Here is an 18,481-nt window from a genome sequence, read left to right on the forward strand (position 1 = left end):
GTATGTTCAGATAGAAAAAAAATTGAAAAATATGTATATGTGACCTTTGAACAACTTGGGGATAAGAGGCACTGATGCCCCTGCAACTACAAATACACGTATCACTTAGAGTTGGTCCACATATATAAGTCCTACATGCAGGAATTTAGCCAGGAGGGCCAGAGAGATGGTAAGGCAGTTAAGGCAGTTAAGATAGTGAGTTAAGTTTCCTGGCACTGCATAAGCGTTGCCAGGACCAAGTCCGACCCTGCCAAGTTTGCCTCCCTTCAAAATGAGGAATTTAACCAACCATCTAAAGTGGAATGAATCTATGAATGCAGAATCCTCAGAGGGAGCAGGGGGTAGTACGGGGGGTAAGGCACACATAGCTTAACCTTAGCTCAATTCCTGGCACCACATGTCCTCCAAGCATTGTAGGGTGCAGTCCAGGAAGCCCCGAGCATCAGAGCCAAAGCAGCATTACAATGGACTGAACCACATAACCAAGAATAGACAGAAGGGGACCAGAGCAAGAGCATGCAAGAGCAATCATGTAAGGTGCTTGCCTTGCACATAACTAACCTAGATTAAGTTTCCAGCACCACATGTGGTCCCCCAAGTCCTGCCAGGAGTGATCCCAGAGCACAGAGCCAAAAGCCCTGAGCACTATTCCTTGTGCCCCACCTCCCTCCTCCGAAGGAAGTAAGGGAAAAGGAAGGAGGAAAAAGGGCCAGAGAGATAGTATAGCAGGTATAAGGCACTTGCCTTGTGTGCAGCTAACCAGATTTGATCTCCAGCATACTGTCTAGTGCCCTGAACCCTACCAATAGTAATTTCTGAGCATAGACCCAAGAGTAAAACCTGAGCAGTGCCAGATGTGGCCCCCCAAACGAACCAAACAATTGAAAAAAATAGAAAAAAGATACTTCTGGTCCCCTGAGCATCACTTGGGTGCCACCACTTAAAAATAACTAGAAGGGCCAGAATAATAGTACAGCAGGTAGGGTACCTGTCTTGCTTGCCAACCAGTGTTGGATCCCCGGCACCTCATTGGTCCTTCGTGCACCACCAGGATTGATCCACATATGCAGAGCCACAGTAAGCCGTAAGCACCACTGGGTGTGCACTCCCTGCCCCTCCCCCCAAAAAAGAAAAGAAAAAATAACTAGAGACTCATAAAGAATAATGATAGGAAAAGCCACTGTTATGGTGGCATTTCAGCAGAGAACTGAATGATAAAACATGAAAAACCATGTTATGGGTCTGAGCGGTAGTACAGCAAGCACGGGCTTGCCTTGCACGTAGTTAACCAGGTTTGATTGCCAGCTTCTCACATGGTCCCCTGGGGAATGACCAGGAATGATTCCTGAGTGCAAAGGCAGAAGCAATCCCCAAGTATCTCTGGGTATGGCCCAAAAACAAAAACCAAAAATATTTTTCTAAAATATCGTTTCTATGTATCAGACATAAAAAAACTCATTTACACCAAATAACGACAACCTTATTAGGGAAAATTTCCCAATAAAATCAAACTAGCTTTTAGGATTCTCCCTTGTCAGTCAATTCTATTATCACGGATGCTTCATTTGTTGATCACATCTAGGGACTTCTGAAAGTAAAAAGATTTATATGCATGGCCTCCTGACCACCACTGCATGTAGCCAGCCAGAAGTGTTAGAGAAGCCCCAAAACAAAAACAAATGAAAAAATAAAATTTTAAATAAAAACCTTCTTTTACATACTGGTTGTGGTATAGTACTATCACTTGAATTTTCTGCTTCTGAATCTAGGAACAAAGACATTTGGAGCAACCTAAAATAACTGAAAATATTACTTCTGAATTCTTCCCCTGAACTGAAATTCTTAAAAAAAAATGGCTTATTTGAGCCCTGAGGAACAGGGGTTTATAAAACTACACGTAAATTTAATAATGACTGGCATTAAAAACATTTTCATAGCTCTTCATTTTGCAAGAGAAGCCAAATAACTTCATCTTAACTATCTCAGAAAATGCCAAATTCTTCAAAATTGAAAATAGGAGGAGGAAAAATAATCATTCTCCATTTTTTTTCCAATTTCAGCATTCTCACAAGAGTAAAGCAGATGGTAGGTTGGTGGAAAAACTAGATCAGATGGCTTAGTTGGACAAAGTTCTACAATAAGAAAGAAAAACAACTCTATCCTATGTACCCATACCCATGTACATGTTTGTTTTCATTTCTACTGGGGACTGAAACCAGGGGCTTCTACATGACACACATGCACTCTAACACCAACCTACATCAGCCTCTACAAAAGTCTAACTAAAGGCTGCTTGGCAGGAACCTTACCTCTGGTTGTTTGTTATCTTGTTGTTCTTCATAGGAACATTGAAGTCCACTCTGAAAAACAAAAAGAAATTACAGATTCAAAACTGTAAACAATTTACCATTCCACCAAAGGTTAGAAGCAACACTTAGTTTCAACGAGGTAAATATGCTGGAGGTCTGACTCTGGGGGGCGGGGGGAGACTCCAAACAATAATAGTGAGTTTTTTGTTGAAATATTGAATGTAATCAAAGTAAAGAGAAAGTAAAGTGAAATTTATCAGCTACACAGGCGGGATGGGGGACTGGGGGGGTGGGGGGCGGGGGGGAGGTTTACTGTGGTTCTTGGTGGTGGAATATGTGCACTGTGAAGGGATGGGTGTTTGAGCATTGTGTAACTGAGACTTAAGACTGAAAGCTTTGTAACTTTCCACATGGTGATTCAATAAAAATAAATAAATTTAAAATAAAGAGTTTATTTTTTTTAATTAATTTATTTATTTTTAATTCGTGAATCACCCTGAGGGCACATTTACAGATTTATACACTTTTGTGCTTATGCTTCCCTCATACAAAGTTCGGGAACCCATCCCTTCACCAGTGCCCATTCTCCACCACCAGTAAACCCAGCATCCCTCCCACCCTCCCCGATCCCATCTCCCCCCACCCCACCCTGCCACTGTGGCAGGGCATTCCCTTCTGTTCTCTCTCTCTAATTAGCTGTTGTGGTTTGCGATAAAGGTGTTGAGTGGCCACTGTGCTCAGTCTCTAGCCCTCATTCAGCCCACAACTCCCTTCCCCCATATGGCCTTCGACTACATTATAGTTGGTGATCCCTTCTCTGAGTTGCCCTTTCCCCAGAATGTGAGGCCAGCCTCCAAGCCATGGAGTCAACCTCCTAGTACTTAAAAAATAAAGAGTTTAAAGTGAAAAAAAATATGTTGGAGGTTCAAAATTCACCCTAAATATAACCGGCGGTAAAAAGAAGTGAAAAATAAGTGAGAAACGTGGGATTGGTGCCTGAGATAGGACACCAAAAAGGGTTTCTGGTTTTCTGGTAAAATTTTCTCTTAATCTGGGTGACTGTACAATACAAATGTTCCCATTTAGCGGTAATTATTCACATTTCAGTTTAAGCCTGTAATCTCAGGCCAGAAAAATGACTTCAAAGTCCATGGTTTGGGGCCAGAGCAATAGTATAGCAAGCGGCTAGGGTGCTTGCCTTGCACACGGCTGACTCGGGTTTGATCCCTAGCATCCCATATGGTTCCCTGAGTACCACCAGGAGTAATTACTGAGTGTAGAGACAGGAGTAACCCTTGAGCATAGCTGGGTGTGGTCCCCAAAAACAAAAAAAAAAAAAGTCGATGTTTTGCATGCAGGAGTACTGGGTTCAACCCCAGCCCTGCCAGGAGTAACTCTACCAAAAGTAATACTACCAGGAGTAATTCTTAAAGCACAGAGCAAGGGGATAGCCCCCCGACCAATAACAGGTATAGCCTCAAAACAAAAACTACACATAGCATATGATACATGGATTATGCAATATCATACTTCAAAAGTTATTTTTAAAACTAAAAAAAAAACAAATAAGGCCCAGAGAGATTACACAAATATAGAGGTTAATGTACTAGTCTTGCACATGGCTGATCCCAGTTCAATACCCAACTCCACATATCCCTGACATCTCATCCCTGAGCACCTCCAGGACTGATCCCTGAACATAGACCCAGGAGTATGTCATGAACATCACTGGTGTGCCCCCACCCCCTCAAAATCTCACTAAAAATGTAAAATAAGACCTTACTTAAATCACAGGAAAATAGCCCCAATGACTTGGGAAATGCAAACCAGCAGCTCCCTCTAAAAATATTTTTATGTAGGCTTAACACAGTAGTATATCAATTATAGTGGTTGGTGAATGGGGAAGGTAAGAAGAATATATCTTCATTCTAATTCATTTGATATTATTTCTGGATTCCCGTGAAGCTAACATCACCCAAAAGAAAAAACTGGGGCCGGAGAAAAAGTACAGCGGGTTAGGAGCTTGCCTTGCTTGCAGCTGACCCGGGTTCAATCCCTCACACCACGTATAGTCTCTCATGCACCTCCAGGAGTTAAGCACCTTCAGGATCTTCAGGAGACCCCTGTGCTCTGAAAATAATTGGATGTCGCCCAAAAGCAAAAGCAAAAAAAAAGAAAGTGAAAAAGCAAGCCAAGAGATTACCATTCTAGGATCCAGAGAAATAGTAAATAAAGTGCTTGCCTTGCATGCAGTCAACCCAGGTTGGATCCCAGGCATGCTATATTGTCCCCTGTGCTCCACAAAAATTGTTCCCTGAGTACAGAGCTAGGAGTAAGTCCTAAGCACCACTACGTGTGGACCCCCGTCAAAACAGATTATCCTTCTTTTAAAAAACATTTTGTGCTTCCAAACCAGAAGGGATCTAGTGTTTAAGACGAAATATTCTCCAGGCAAAATGCAAGCAATAAAATGAGACTGCTTTCATAATAAACCAGTAAATCAAACATTTAAAAACTGTCAAAAAATCTGAGTGAAGGAAACACAGGCAGAATATTCCATAGCAACTTCAGAAGTGTCTTCAATGATTGCTACTCCATTGGCACAAAACATGAAAACAAAAAAAACAAATGGGACTATATCAACCTAAATATTTTCTGCACTGTGAAAAGAAAAATGGTTAAAACAAAGAGACAGACTACTAGATGGGACAAAATATTTATATACCATATACCTCACAACGGGCTAATATCCGATATATGTAAAGCACTTAATAACAACTCCATCAAAAATGGACAGAATAGGAGGTCAGAGTGATAGTACAGTGGGTAGGGCGTTTGCCTTGCACAATGCTGGCCTGGGTTCAATCTCTGGCATCCCACATGGTTCCCCGAGCACCGCCAGGAGTAATTTCTTAGTGTAGAGCCAGGAGGAAACCGAGCATCTCCAGGCGTGACCCAAAAAAGCCAAAAAAATGGGGAGAACAGCTAAACGGCACTTCTCTAAGAAGCACGATGCGTATGAAAAAGTTCATGAGACTGGAGAGACAGTACCGCAGGTACTGTATAAAAAATTGTATAAAATTTTTGTATTTTATACAAATACAAAACAAATACAAAAACACAAATTCAAAAATATACCGCTTGCCTTACATGTAGCCAACCCAGGTTTGATCCCTGTCACTCCATATGGTTCTCTGAGCTCATCCAGAGCAACTCCTGAGCACAGAGCCAGTAGTAACACCTGAACATCACAAAGTGTGGCCCAAAAACCTCAAACAGAAGTTCAAAGTCAGCGGTTGTCACAGAAATGCAAATCAAAATAATAGAGATATAGTGTCACACCAGTGAGAATGAACTTTATTAATGTAGTATCAAAGGGTAGAGACAAGCGCTGGAAGAACTATATAAGGAAAGGAACTCTCCTTCACTATTGGTGGAACTGCAAACAGGCTCAGCCTCTATGGAAAATAATATGGATACTTCCCAGAGTAAGAAAAATAGAACTTTCATATAATTGGGGTCAGAGCAATAGTACAGCGGGTAAGGCACTTGTGCTGCTTGTGGCTAACCTGGGTTTGATCTCTGGCAACCCAGATGGTCCCCTAGCCATGCCAAGAGTGATCCCTGAGCTCAAAGCCAGGAGTAAGCCCTGAGCATTGCTGGGTGTTGCCCAAACATATGGTCAAGCAACTCCAACCCTTGGTATCAAGAATACAAAAACACAAATTCAAAAATATAAACATACCTATGTTTACTGCAGCACTATTTACAATCCCTGTATCTGGAAACAACCCAAATGCCCATCAGATGAGTGTATTTAAAAGAAAGTGGTGGGGCCGGAGCGAGGGGAGGGCGTTTGCCTTGCACGCAGCCGACCCAGGTTCAATCCCCGGCATCCCATATGGTCCCGCAAGCACTGCCAGGAGTAATTCCTGAGTGCAGAGCCAGGAGTAACCCCTGAGCATCGCTGGGTGTGACCCAAAAAGCAAAAATAAATAAATAAAAATAAAATAAAATAAAGTGGTTTATATACATAATAAAATTTTATTCAGTATAAGAAAAGATGAAATCTTGCACTTTGTTACAACATGGATAGAACTAGAAAGTGTCATGGTAAGTGAAGTGAAATTAGGAAAAAGAAAATTGGTGGATGATCTCATTCCTATGTGGTATACAAGAATAGATGGAACAATGTCCAGTGGAAAATATGCTTAGACTATGACAGATAACATAATTGAGGTTACCACAAGAAGTTAAGGGTATTTCTGATCCACGAGTTCTATGGATAGTGGTGAAGAACTATTGGCACTTTGGTGGGAGGGGTGCTGTGCTAACACTGTACCCCTACAACATTTGTACTCTTACAAACCACCATTGCCTAAAAACACAAGCAAATCCTAAGAATGTCACCCTGCCCACCTGACAAATAGTTAGCTAGAAGTGACTGAGATGATAAAAGCAAATAAAAGAAAGTTTCTCCTTTCTTGTCCAAGAGATTAACGCTTTACCTTTTTAGAACTAATAATTCCTTCCCCCTTCTTCTGAACTTTGGATCTTTAGCCTACTTCAACATAACTGGAAACAATGCTGTGTAGCAACTGGTCAAGATCTTCCTACTAAGACTTCTTATTAGCTTGCTGTGGAACCAATCCCAGGAATACTCAGGGAGTCAGGCAGTGCTTTGCGATAGAACCTGGGGCACTGCATATGCAAGGCATAGGTGCTCTGCCAATTAATTTGCATCCCCTGTTCCTACTAACGAATTTTTTTGGTTTAGGGGCCACACCAGACGGTACTCAGGGCTTACTCCTGCCTCTGTACTCAGAGACCACTCCTAGGGGATCTTGGAAGACCATATGGAATGTTGGGGACCAAATGCAGGTTGGAGAATGCAGGGCAAGCACTCTGCCCTCTGTACTATCTCTCCAACCCCAAATTCATTTTAAGTGATTTCTTTCTCTCTATAAAATGCGTTTTTATGTTCAGTTGCTATGGAAAGTATGGTGAAACATAAGAGATCAAATGGATGCACAGCATGCATCCCACAAAGGAGGCTTGGCTATGATCCCAAACACCACATAATCCCCAAGAAACATGTTGGGGGTAGCCTTAAGCACCTCCAAATATGGTCTAAAAGGAAAAAATTAAGAATAGAACTTCTATTCTGTTGAAGTGACTCTGCAATTCCACTACTGGCATCTGTCCCCAAAACACAAAAATATGAATTCTAAAGGACATATGCTATGTTCATCATAGCAATAGCCAGGATCTGGAAACAACCCGAGTGCCCAGTAACAGATGACGGGATAAATAAATAGAACTGCAATCTGAAGGTGCTAAATGGAGTGCAGGGCAGAGGCCTTGTGATAATGGTGGAGGGACTGTCACTCTGGCAGTGAGCACAATTTAGCACATATAAAAATAATATTGGTACTACTGTAAAAAATGAATAATTTTGAAATAAATTTAATTTCTAAAGTGATTAGGAGTCCCTGGTATGCAGTGTATCATAAAAGTAAGTAGCAGCTCTTTTGTGTATGTTAATGCTTCTACTGTACATGATTCTGTTATTGAAATGTAGATCAACCTTCACTAAAAACAGCATTATGTACTGACTATACGAAAGGTGTGACCCAGTCACAAAACTACTGCTATACATAAATATAAAGCTCCAAAATTAGTTCTTCCTAAGTCTGAGGCTGACAAATTCATAATCCTTAACTAAGAGGACACCAATATCCTCTATACACTAGATCAACTTCCTATCACCTAGGACTACACACTAATCTCCCTGACTGAAGAGAACAGCCTTTTACAAAGGTGGGCTGAGAAACTAATTCAATATTCAAACATCTTCATTAAAGGTAAAGGCAGTTCAATGTAATTTGATACCAACAATAAGACTATCAAAATATTTTTAAAGGCAATGCACTACTGAAGAAATAAACTCTACTTAGTTTCAGATTATTTGATTCTGATTCTAGCATCTTCTTATAAATATACAAAACATTTATCAGAATATGAAAAGGGAAATTAATACTGAAGTCCCATTATACTGATGGAATTCCATTTGTTTTGTAATAACGTGTGTTTAAGTTCCTCAGAAGTATTAAAACATATTCAAAAAACACTTGCATGCATTTAGAAATACTAAATTGTGTGAGAATTCCCAGTACATCATTTACTGTATATTAAAATAATGTATTCTAAAAGTATCCTGCTTTGAGAAACGTTTCGCTATCCATTTATTCTTCTTAAGTGTTTTTTCCTTAGAAATTTAATCATAATGAATGTTTTAAATAATTAGTTCTTAATCTTAATTTATCTAATATTTTACATTCATTACTATGAGATGACTACAATGTTCTACCTAACATCACTGATATTATAATAAATGCTTTGGCTTTCTAAAAAAATAAATAAATAAATATACTAAACAGGGCACTTGCCAGCCACATTTCAAAGAGGGCAGAGTATTCCATTACCAGGCTCCTCTTCCTACAATTTCCCAGAAGAACCATGGTCAAAAGGGAAGAACCGTGGTCAAAAGGAATGATTGCAAGAGATTGAGTACAAAGTGTGAGGTTCTCTCCCCCCAAGACCTTACAGGAAAGTTCTTTGGGTAGACACACTCAAGAATATGTCTCATCCGGAACTGGAGAGACAGTGCAGAAGGTAAAGTGCTTGGCCTGCACATCACAGGTTTAATACTAGGCACCCCTTATGGTCCTGAGCCTCGCCAGGAGGGATCCTTGAGCGCAGTCAGAGATAAGCCCTGAGTACCGCCAATTGTGGCCTCCAAGCAAAACAAAGTAAAATCTATCTCCTCTATCCGACATATGGACTTGTGGGCCACAGAGACAGAACAGCAGGTAAGGCACTTATCTTGCACAGAGACAACCCAGGTTCAACCCCCAGCACTGCATATGGCCCCCTGAGCCCTGCCAGGAGTGATCCCTGAGCACAGTGCCAGGAGTAAGCCATGAGCATAACCAAGTGCGGCCCAAAACAAACCAAAAAGGGAGTTGTGCTACTTTCTCACTACCTGTGGATTTGCCTCACCATCTGAATTTTTTCAGAGTAAAGAGTTTCAAGAACCTTTCACCTGAAATCTCAGCCTCTCAAGCTCAGTTTCATTAAAAGTTCTCAAAGGAACAGTTCCCCAGTGCTTCACAATCCTAAATGGAAAACTGGGGTATTGTGGCTGTCTCGGAGACTGATCTGCCTCTGTTCTTATTTTCCCCTCACACTTTCTTTTTCCATTACACCCAGGCTTTTGCTTAACAAGTTGGAACAGGTTACAGCAAAAGTCAATTTTTAAAAAAACGGGGTGGGGAAGAACAAGTAAAAGGGAAGTACTTTACAAGTTATCAAAGGCTTAGAGTGACAGCCCAGGAGAGGAAGAAAGGAAATGACATTGCAAAAATCAAGCAGGACGTTTACTCAAAGGGTTATTACAAAAACTGAGGTGGAACCTGATCATTTAATAACCCAAAGTTCCCTAAACACATCGATTTACCAGGCTGAAGAAATAGTTCAGAGTCTAACATGCTTGTCTTCATGCAGCGAACCATGGTTTAGTGACCTGAGTACCGCCAGACAACATTCCTGAGCAGAGCCAGGAATAGCCCCAGAGCAACTCTGGGTTGGCACAAACTCTGTTCCCCCATCCAAATCAATTTTCCTTGATAATTCAAGGCAGAGGCCAAAACACCCAGCAAACTTACTTTGTAGAATATAGTAGGTAAGCTCAATAGGAATCACTACTCAGAATACCACACTTGCAAAATAGCCAGCACCCACAAAGTTACTTCGGCCTTTAAAATCAAAGGAAATTTAAACTGACAAAGCTCATCGGAAAAGTAGTTTAAATGCAGCTTGAGCACTTACCTCTCTCCTGTTTCTACTCTGGAGAAGCCTGAGTTCTTTCTGGAACATGTATTTCTCTGTCTCCCCACCCACATCTTTCTAAATAGTTCAATAAAAACTGTCTTGCTTCAGGAAAAAAAGCAGTTTACAATGAGATTCTCTGTTCAAAGAGACACAGTTGTCATCAAGGAACAAGTAACTTTCTCCGGGAAGAAAATTACTGATTGCAATTTTCAGTTGACAAAATATCTATTTCAACCTGTCCTTGTTCACTCTTGGAATATTCGGAAGATTTGGTTGGTAGCAGAGACCTAAACTCGAGAACAAATTTGCAAGCTGAGTGTCCTTGGATAAGCCATTTTTCATTAGCAAAACAGTACTAGTCAATCACTTCAGGCCTCGGGATTAGTATATGTTCATTGAAACAGTAAATCCTTGAGATAGTTCCTATTCCATATTTCCTATCTTTCCAGAGGGAGAAAAGATAAGCAAGCAGTTAATTTCTCAGTTCAGTTAATTTCTCAACTAGGTTGGCTGCCGAGATGTGACCCCGGGGGCTGCACGCGTGTGCGGCCCCTCCGCAGCTGCACGAGCGTGAATCCAGACCCAGCTGAACCACTTTCAACATGGGCAGCTCCTTGCAGATTGTCTCCAGCCTGAGAACTAAGCCGCGGCCCCATGCCCGCCCGGGAGGGGAAAGGTATTTCTCTCTCTCGCCTGTCCCTTCCCGGGGATGAAGGGCGTGGGGGCCGCCATATTATGATGACCACAGATGGGGTTTAAAAGCTTGCAATGATCCAATATCCGGAAGAAATCTCCCTGGACTTAGTTGTTAAAGTACAGAAATCCAAGACCTCATTTCTCTTCACAACAGGTCTGACTCTAGTGGGGTACTCCTAACAATAATGGTGAGGTTTGTGTTGAGATATTGAATGTAACCAAAGTGGATAGAAAGTGAAGTGAAATTTATCAGTTACAAGGCGGGGTGGGGGGGTGCGGGGGGTGCGGGGGTGGGCGGGATGGGAGGTGTACTGTGTGGGTTTTTTTTTCTTCGGTGGTGGGATATGGGAACTGGTGAAGAAGGGATGGTTGTTTCAGCATTGTATGACTGAGACTTAAGCCTGAAAGCATTGTAATTTTCCACATGGTGATTCAATAAAATAAAATTCTTATTAAAAAAATGAAAAAAAAATTCTCAACTAGGTTAACTTAGGGAGAGAAGACATAGGTGTGAGACTATAAAAGCATGAAGGTGATCAAATTGATGCCCAACCCTTGTCTTTCAGCTGATGCACACATCAGAAAGGTCGGCGTTGGGCACAATGGAGATGGTAGAAAGTAATTCAAACCTAAGCACTACCTGCATGCCAACATCCACCCATCCTGTTTTTCAGAGGGCCTATTCCCTAAAAGTCATCTGGAGAGTGGAAAGGACCCAAGTCTAATACAAAGATGGCTGATTCCTAATTTGTCACAATTGCAAGGCCTAAGTTCATCGGGCATTTCCTATTGACATAAGTGATTGCGTTCATGTAGTTTACAATGTGGCTTACTCTGTGCTCACCTTTGAACACATATCTCTCTGCTTTTTCCTCCCTGGAGAAACCCATGTTCTCTTTAGTACAAGTATTTCTTTTTTCTGTCCCCCCACATCGAAGTAAATTTCCTTCAATAAAAACTACCTTGTTTCACAAAAAAATGCCTGTTTTTTGCCTTTTCGGTCACACCCAGCAATGCACAGGGGTCATTCCTGGCTCTGCACTCAGGAATTACTCCTGGCGGTGATCAGGAGACCCTATGGGATGCTGGGAATCGAACCTGGGTTGGCCTTTGCAAGGCAAATGCCCTACCCACTGTGCTATCACTCCAGCCCCTAAAAAATGCTTTTTGAGGGTCATAAGGCACTACAGTAATTGATTGTGCAGTCTGGGAAGTAGCTGATGGTCAGGCTTATTAATGGTGTGATCCATAGCAAGGCAGAGACATCCACTTGAAAACAGCAATAATGAAATTAAAGGGATGGTAGAACTGCATGAATTTTTAGAGTACCCATACAGTTTTCTAGTTCATAGTGCTATTATATGATTAAGGTTCACTGTAAAGAGAGACGCCCTTCTGCCTTATATGTCTATTCATGTCCAAGAGGTGCTCTCACTTTAAGAAGCCCAAATTGCAAGAGGAGCTGGATCACTCCATTAATGAGACTGACCATCAACCAACTACTTCCCAAGAAACACATGTACTTCCCAAATTGCACAACCTATTGCAGTGCCTCATGGCCCTCAAAACGCATCAGCCTTAGATCCTGGAAAGGTAGATAAGCAGGAAACAAGGAAAAGTGCTCAAGTGGTAGAGGACACGCCTAGCATATGAGAAGCCCTGAGTTCCATCTCTAGCACATGTATCCACAGGGTACAGTAGGGTGGGGAGTGACTCCTATAATTTTTTTAAAGTTAGCTAAGATATACAAGGAGGCCCAAGGATGAAAGATTCCGTGGCAAAAGCACCTGTCTTGCAAGCGTGAGAGTGAGAATTCAATCCCTGGTGCCACCCACATGCACTGAAAATGGTCTCTTCCACTCTGCTGCTTGGAACCCCATACCCTGCAATATCACTTGTGATCTCCAGAGCACCACAGCCAGGTGTGTAACACCCCCAGCACACGTATGATCCCCACCGAGGCACCCTGCAAGCACTGTGGTACGAATTTGTGAGAACCACAAATAAGAATGTTAATCCAGTCAAGCACAGGTGCAAGTACCTCAACTCAAAGATATGCTAAACCCCAGTAGGCACCACAACCAAGCATCTGAGTGAACAAGCCTAAAAAAAGAAAGATGGAGAAAAAAAAAGACACATGAGCAGTCAAATCCATCAGTCACATACCTAACTGTCCTGCAATCTGCTCCTGGTATGTGCCACACACCACAGAAGGGAGCACTGTAAAAACCCCATACACCATACTAGTAATTTGGGCAGCAAAGGAAGCCAAGTTGGTGAGTAACCAAGCATCCACACATGCTGAGCAAGAAACCCCTAACTGAATGGGAGCCCCCCCATTTTATTCCAATAGAAATTCTAATATCCCTCTTCCCTAGCCACAATGGGGGGAAGGTTGAAGAACACCAAGACTGAGCAGCCACATTCTGCTGCACCATTACCCAGCATGGCATAACCCTGATGCAAACCCCGAACCCAAGCCCAGCGATCCAGGAAGGGCGACAGACCTGTTACATAAACCCTTTGGGGTCTCCTCTGCTGCGCCCCTCCACACCTCGTCCTCCACCCCCAACACTTTAGAGCGGGCTCTCGAACCTCTAACCCAAATCTTCAAGGGAGGATATCGTTGGTGCAGGGACCTTTGGAATGTGGGTGGTTTCTTCATCTGCCTGGACGGCGGGGGAGGGGACGCCGAGCAAATGACCTTTCAAGGTCCCTTCCGGAGGCCTACCCATTCGCAAAGTCAGCACGAGCCCCACCTCGGGGACTGCACGCGAGAGGCCCGGGGCTGCATGCCGGCGATCAGAAGGAGGGAAAAGGCACTTCCCGGGAATACGGTCCCTTGATCCGTATTCCCGGGATCACCCAAGTTGCACCCCAGGGCGACCCGAGCTCACTTTGGGGGCTGGAGGACATTAGCTTAGAGCCATCGAAGCCCACCAAGTCTCGGCCGCCAAGGTGATCAGTCTCCCCCTGCAACGTGAGGGCCCTCGGGGGCCCCCACCGTGGCCCAGAAAGAACTGGGGCCAGACCAGAAGGCGAGCGGGCCCGGGCCAGGGGGGGGCTGCAGCGGAGTCCCCGGAGCGCCCCGGGAGACCTCGGGCGTTACCTCATGATGACCCGCTTCCCCTTCACGTCCAGCCGGTCCAGCGTCAACTTGTTGGAAAGCGACATCTTGGCACTAGAGCGGCGGGCAAGGGAAGGAGCTCCGGACAGCAGCCAGGCGGCGAGCAGCGTGCACCGGGGACAGCGCGGACTGCGAGGCGCCCGGCGGGATGCGCGGCCCCGCCCCGCCCCTTCCCCGCCGCCTCCCCCGCGGCGCCGGGCACGGCGGCCGCCATTGGACCAGCCCGAAAGCCCCGGCGAGCTCCCATTGGTCCGAGCTGCCGTCAATCAGCGGGGAGACGGGTGGGACGTGCGGCTCGCGTCTGTCACGTCCGGCACGCACGGAGGCGCTGGGACCCGCCGAGCCGCGGGCGGGGCCGGGAGCGGGAGGCGGGGACCCGGGTCGGGAAGGGACCCTAGTGGCGCCGGGGGCCTGACGGCCGTGGCGTGAGAGGCCCCAAGCCGCGCGGTCGGCCCCGCCCCCGGACGCCAACCCGGAGGTTTCCGCGCCCCGTAACGCGATCCGTGCCCATCCCAGCGCCTCTGGGAATCTCTGGCCTGGCTTCCCGTAATGACGGTGGCAGGGGCCCTGCTAACCAGCGCCTTTCTGAACCGGGGCCGGCCCGCGCTCCCCGTGATCTCTTTGGGGCGGTACTGCACCGGGCCACCAGTCTTCCGTTAATGAGCAGGAAAACGAATGCAGGGCATGCATGCCCTCCACACCCCCCCTTGGCGTCCCCCCATCTTTGGATAATAAAAATCCCGGCGTGATTGTTCTAGCTATGAAACAACGGTCCCGGCAAGTAAGAATAGCATTTTTCTTTCTTTTTTCTTTTTTTTAATTTATTTTTTAATTAGTGAGTCACAGTGAGGGTACAGTTGCAGATTCACTCATTTTTGTTCTTGTTTTTCCCTCATGCAATGTTTGAGTGCCCATCCCTCCACCAGTGTCCATTCTCCACCACCCATGAACCCAGTATCCCTCCCACCCACCCCCAGTCCCATCCCCCCACTCCACCCCGCCTCTGTGGTGGGGCATTCCAATTTGATCTCTCTCTTTCCTTTTGGGTGTTGTGGTTTGAAATAGGGGTATTGAGTGATCATCCTGTTCAGTCTCTTGTCTACTTTCAGCACACATCTCCCTTCCCGTGCAGGATCTCCAATCACATATTACTTGGTGTTCCCTTCTCTATCTGGGATGACTTTCCCCCAGCGTGTGAGGCCAACTTCCAAGCTATGGAGACAACCTCCTGGTATTATATACTACCATTCTTAGGCATTAGTCTCGTACTCTGTTGTTCTATATTCCACAGATGAGTGCAGTCTTTCTATGTCTGTCCCTCTCTTTCTGGCTCATTTCAAGGAATAGCATTTTTCATATATTAACTAAGGCTCACGAAATTCTGAGTAGATACTGTCATTGTTTTGTAAAAAGACATAACTGATAAAATAAGAGGTTCAGTGACTTGCTCTTGCTTCAGGTTTCAGAGCCTATAACTGGTGATTTCAAATCTAGGCAGTTGGAATATAGATTCCATATTCCAGACAATATAGCTTAAACTAATTATTTCGTGTCCAATATGCTATATAGTTAGAATGAAGTACTTTCTTTAGAAAAATTAAAAACTTCCCACATATAGCTCTCAAGATCTATGTGAGCTGTAGGAAATCTGAATCAATTTATAGTGCATTGACACTGAGGCACAGTGTATTATCAGACAGGGCAATATTTTAGTTATAAACAGTAACTGATAACAAACTTTTCAATCCTATCAATGCATTAATAAACTTGGGGCCTGGGACTGAAGAGATAGTACAGAGATTAAGGTGTTTGCCTTGCATGTCCTACCCTGGTTTGATCCCCTGATCACCACTAGGAGTGACCCCTGAGCACAGAATCAAGAGTAAGCCCTGAGCACTGCTGGGTGTGGCTCCACAAAAAGAGAAAAGAAAAGAAAATTCCTTTAAATTACTTCCAAATAAGTCTACATTTGGGGATCGGAATGGCTTCCTGAACTCCCCATGATCAGCTCTGTATACATTTAGTATTTTTCCATTCCACCTGGAAGCAAATTATTTTGGATTAGGTAGAATAGCTGTCAAAGACATGAGCAGGGAATGCAAAAAAAGAACATAATCTGACAACCTTAAATTAGTAATTTCTCCCAATTACTGAGAATTTACTTTATGCCAGACTCTGTGCTAAGGACTAAACGGATGTGACTCATTTGCTACTCACAATTCCTCTGTGAAGTAGATTCTGTTTCGATGTCTGTTTTACAGATGAGAACATTAAAGTTCATAAAAGAAGCAAAAATTTTATCCACTACAGATCTGAAGTGGATTCACAGATGTGAACACCCCATAGTGGAAAGACTGAAAACACAGAGAGTCTAGTGTTACTGGGAAAGAGAATGTGAGGAAAGATGTCTGAAATTGTGCTAACCAGACAAGGGAAGCAGGGACCAAAATCTTTTGGGGTTCTATAATCGTGATAAAAGTATGATTTTTATCCTAAGAACAATAAAAAGTCATTTGTTGCATTTACTGACATCTACCCAACTACCAGGCACCAAATTCATTGTTAATTAACGGAAACCTGATTTGATTATTGAGCCAGTAACAAGTACGTAGGTAAGGTAGAATTATCTCTCAGGGCAAGGCATTTACCATGATTGATATAAACTAAACATGGTAACCCCTTTTCCCTTTGCCATAAATTGATCTGGAACTCGCCATTTATTTAGTGTAAGTCAATGAAATAGAAGTCTGACACCAGAAAAGACTTGGTCTGGATAAAAGAGTAGCTAGAGTAGAAAGACCTTTGGCATTTTTGCCTGACTTTTGATATTGAGATATTGTCCTTTGAGAATACCATGTTGCAATTTATGGTGATTTTAAAATATGTCTACAAATTAACGTTCTTTCACAGGGTAAAGTCTAATTTCCTCTTTAGTATGGGCTATACTTACTGACTCATTTTGATGAATGTGATAGAAATTCTTACTGACTCACTTCTGATGAATACATGATAGAAATGATGATGTGTCAATTCAAGACTCAGTATAAAGGGCTTTATGAGTTCTTCTTTGCTCTTCCTCTTCAATCATTCATACTAGGGAAACCAGTTGCCATGCCATGAGGATACTCAATCTGATAGCAAGGCCTTCATTGTAAGATACTGAGGCCTCCTGCAAGTAGCCTCATGAATGAACCATGTTGGTAATAGATCTTCCAACCCTATTCAAATCTCCAAATGCCTACAGAACTTGCCAACATCCTGACTATAATCTCATGAGAGAACTTGTCTAGGTTGTAAAGGAAATATTCCCATACTCCTCTGGGATCTTCCAAGCTTGCAAATAATCAAATTAGCATCAGATAGATTGACAGGAGAAAAAAGAGATGTAATAATGTATACATACCTCTTATTTACATGGAAGGGATCCAGTAAGGCTAAGCAACTCACCCAAATGGCTTCAGTCAGCATCTTAAATACTCTTATAGAGAGACAAAGGAGATGGGACATGGGACAGAGGAAGTTAGTTTGGGAATTTACCAGAGAAGGCATAGTAAACAAAAGTATAACTATTAAGCACAATCAGTTCTGTCTTCTCTATTAGAATGTCTTCCCGAAACAGTACGGAAGCATCTCTTACAAAGAGAGGTTTCCCTTCATACATGTTGATCTTTCCAAGGGAACTAGCTCCACCACTAGCTTCAGCATCAAACTTAAAAAAAAACTTTTTGCAAAAAACTTTTAATTTGATGTAGTGCCATTTGTTTATTTTTGGTTTTGTTATTTTTATCAGTGAATTTAAGTTATTGAAGATACCTTCTGAAGCGTCCATTTTCCAGAGTTCGGCCTATGTTTTCCTCGTGAATTTCCTCATTCCTATGTACTTCATGGATTCTGGCTTAATCTCAAGGTCTTTAATCTGCTTTGAAATAACTTTTGTGATGTAACTTTTTATGAGATACAGATACACATTCAATTTTTTGCATATGGTGATCCAATTTCCCCAACACCATATGCTGAAGAGGATTTTCTTGCTCCACTTCATGTACCCCAGCTCCTCTGTCATAATTTAACTGTCGAAAAATTTGATGAGTGCTACTATATTGTATGTGTAAAACCAAACTATGAATAACTTTGTAAATCATGATGCTTTAATAATGTTTTTAAATCTGATAGTTTATTTCTAGACTCTCACTTTTGTTCCATTGATCTGTGAGCCTATCATTATTCCTGTACCACATCTTTTCAATAACCTTCGCCTTATAGCATAATTTAAAGCCCAGAAAAATAATATTTTCCATCTTCTTTTTTCTCAAAATTGCTTTGGCCATTCTGGGAGTTTTATGAATCCATACAAATTTTAATAGAGTGTGTCCAGAGTCTTTGAAGAATGTCATTGGAATTTTGATGGGGATTTCATTGAATCTATATCATTGTATATATACGATGATTGTCTTGA

The 18,481-nt window shown here is 42.9% G+C and overlaps 1 protein-coding gene across 1 annotated transcript in view; it reads right to left on the reverse strand.

The window, feature by feature from the left end:
- Positions 1–14,195, reverse strand: part of PGK1 (phosphoglycerate kinase 1) — a 30,079-nt gene extending 15,884 nt beyond the window's left edge. Inside the window, exons 1-2 of the mRNA XM_004611636.3 lie at positions 14,008–14,195; positions 2,310–2,360 (exon numbers count right to left, since the gene is read on the reverse strand). Coding sequence (XP_004611693.2) covers positions 2,310–2,360; positions 14,008–14,072 — 116 coding nt within the window. The 5' untranslated portion in view covers positions 14,073–14,195. The remainder of the gene's footprint in view (positions 1–2,309; positions 2,361–14,007) is intronic.
- Between the last annotated feature and the right edge of the window lie 4,286 nt (positions 14,196–18,481).

Source organism: Sorex araneus, chromosome X (genome assembly GCF_027595985.1).
Source record: "Sorex araneus isolate mSorAra2 chromosome X, mSorAra2.pri, whole genome shotgun sequence".
Classification (NCBI taxonomy): domain Eukaryota; kingdom Metazoa; phylum Chordata; class Mammalia; order Eulipotyphla; family Soricidae; genus Sorex; species Sorex araneus.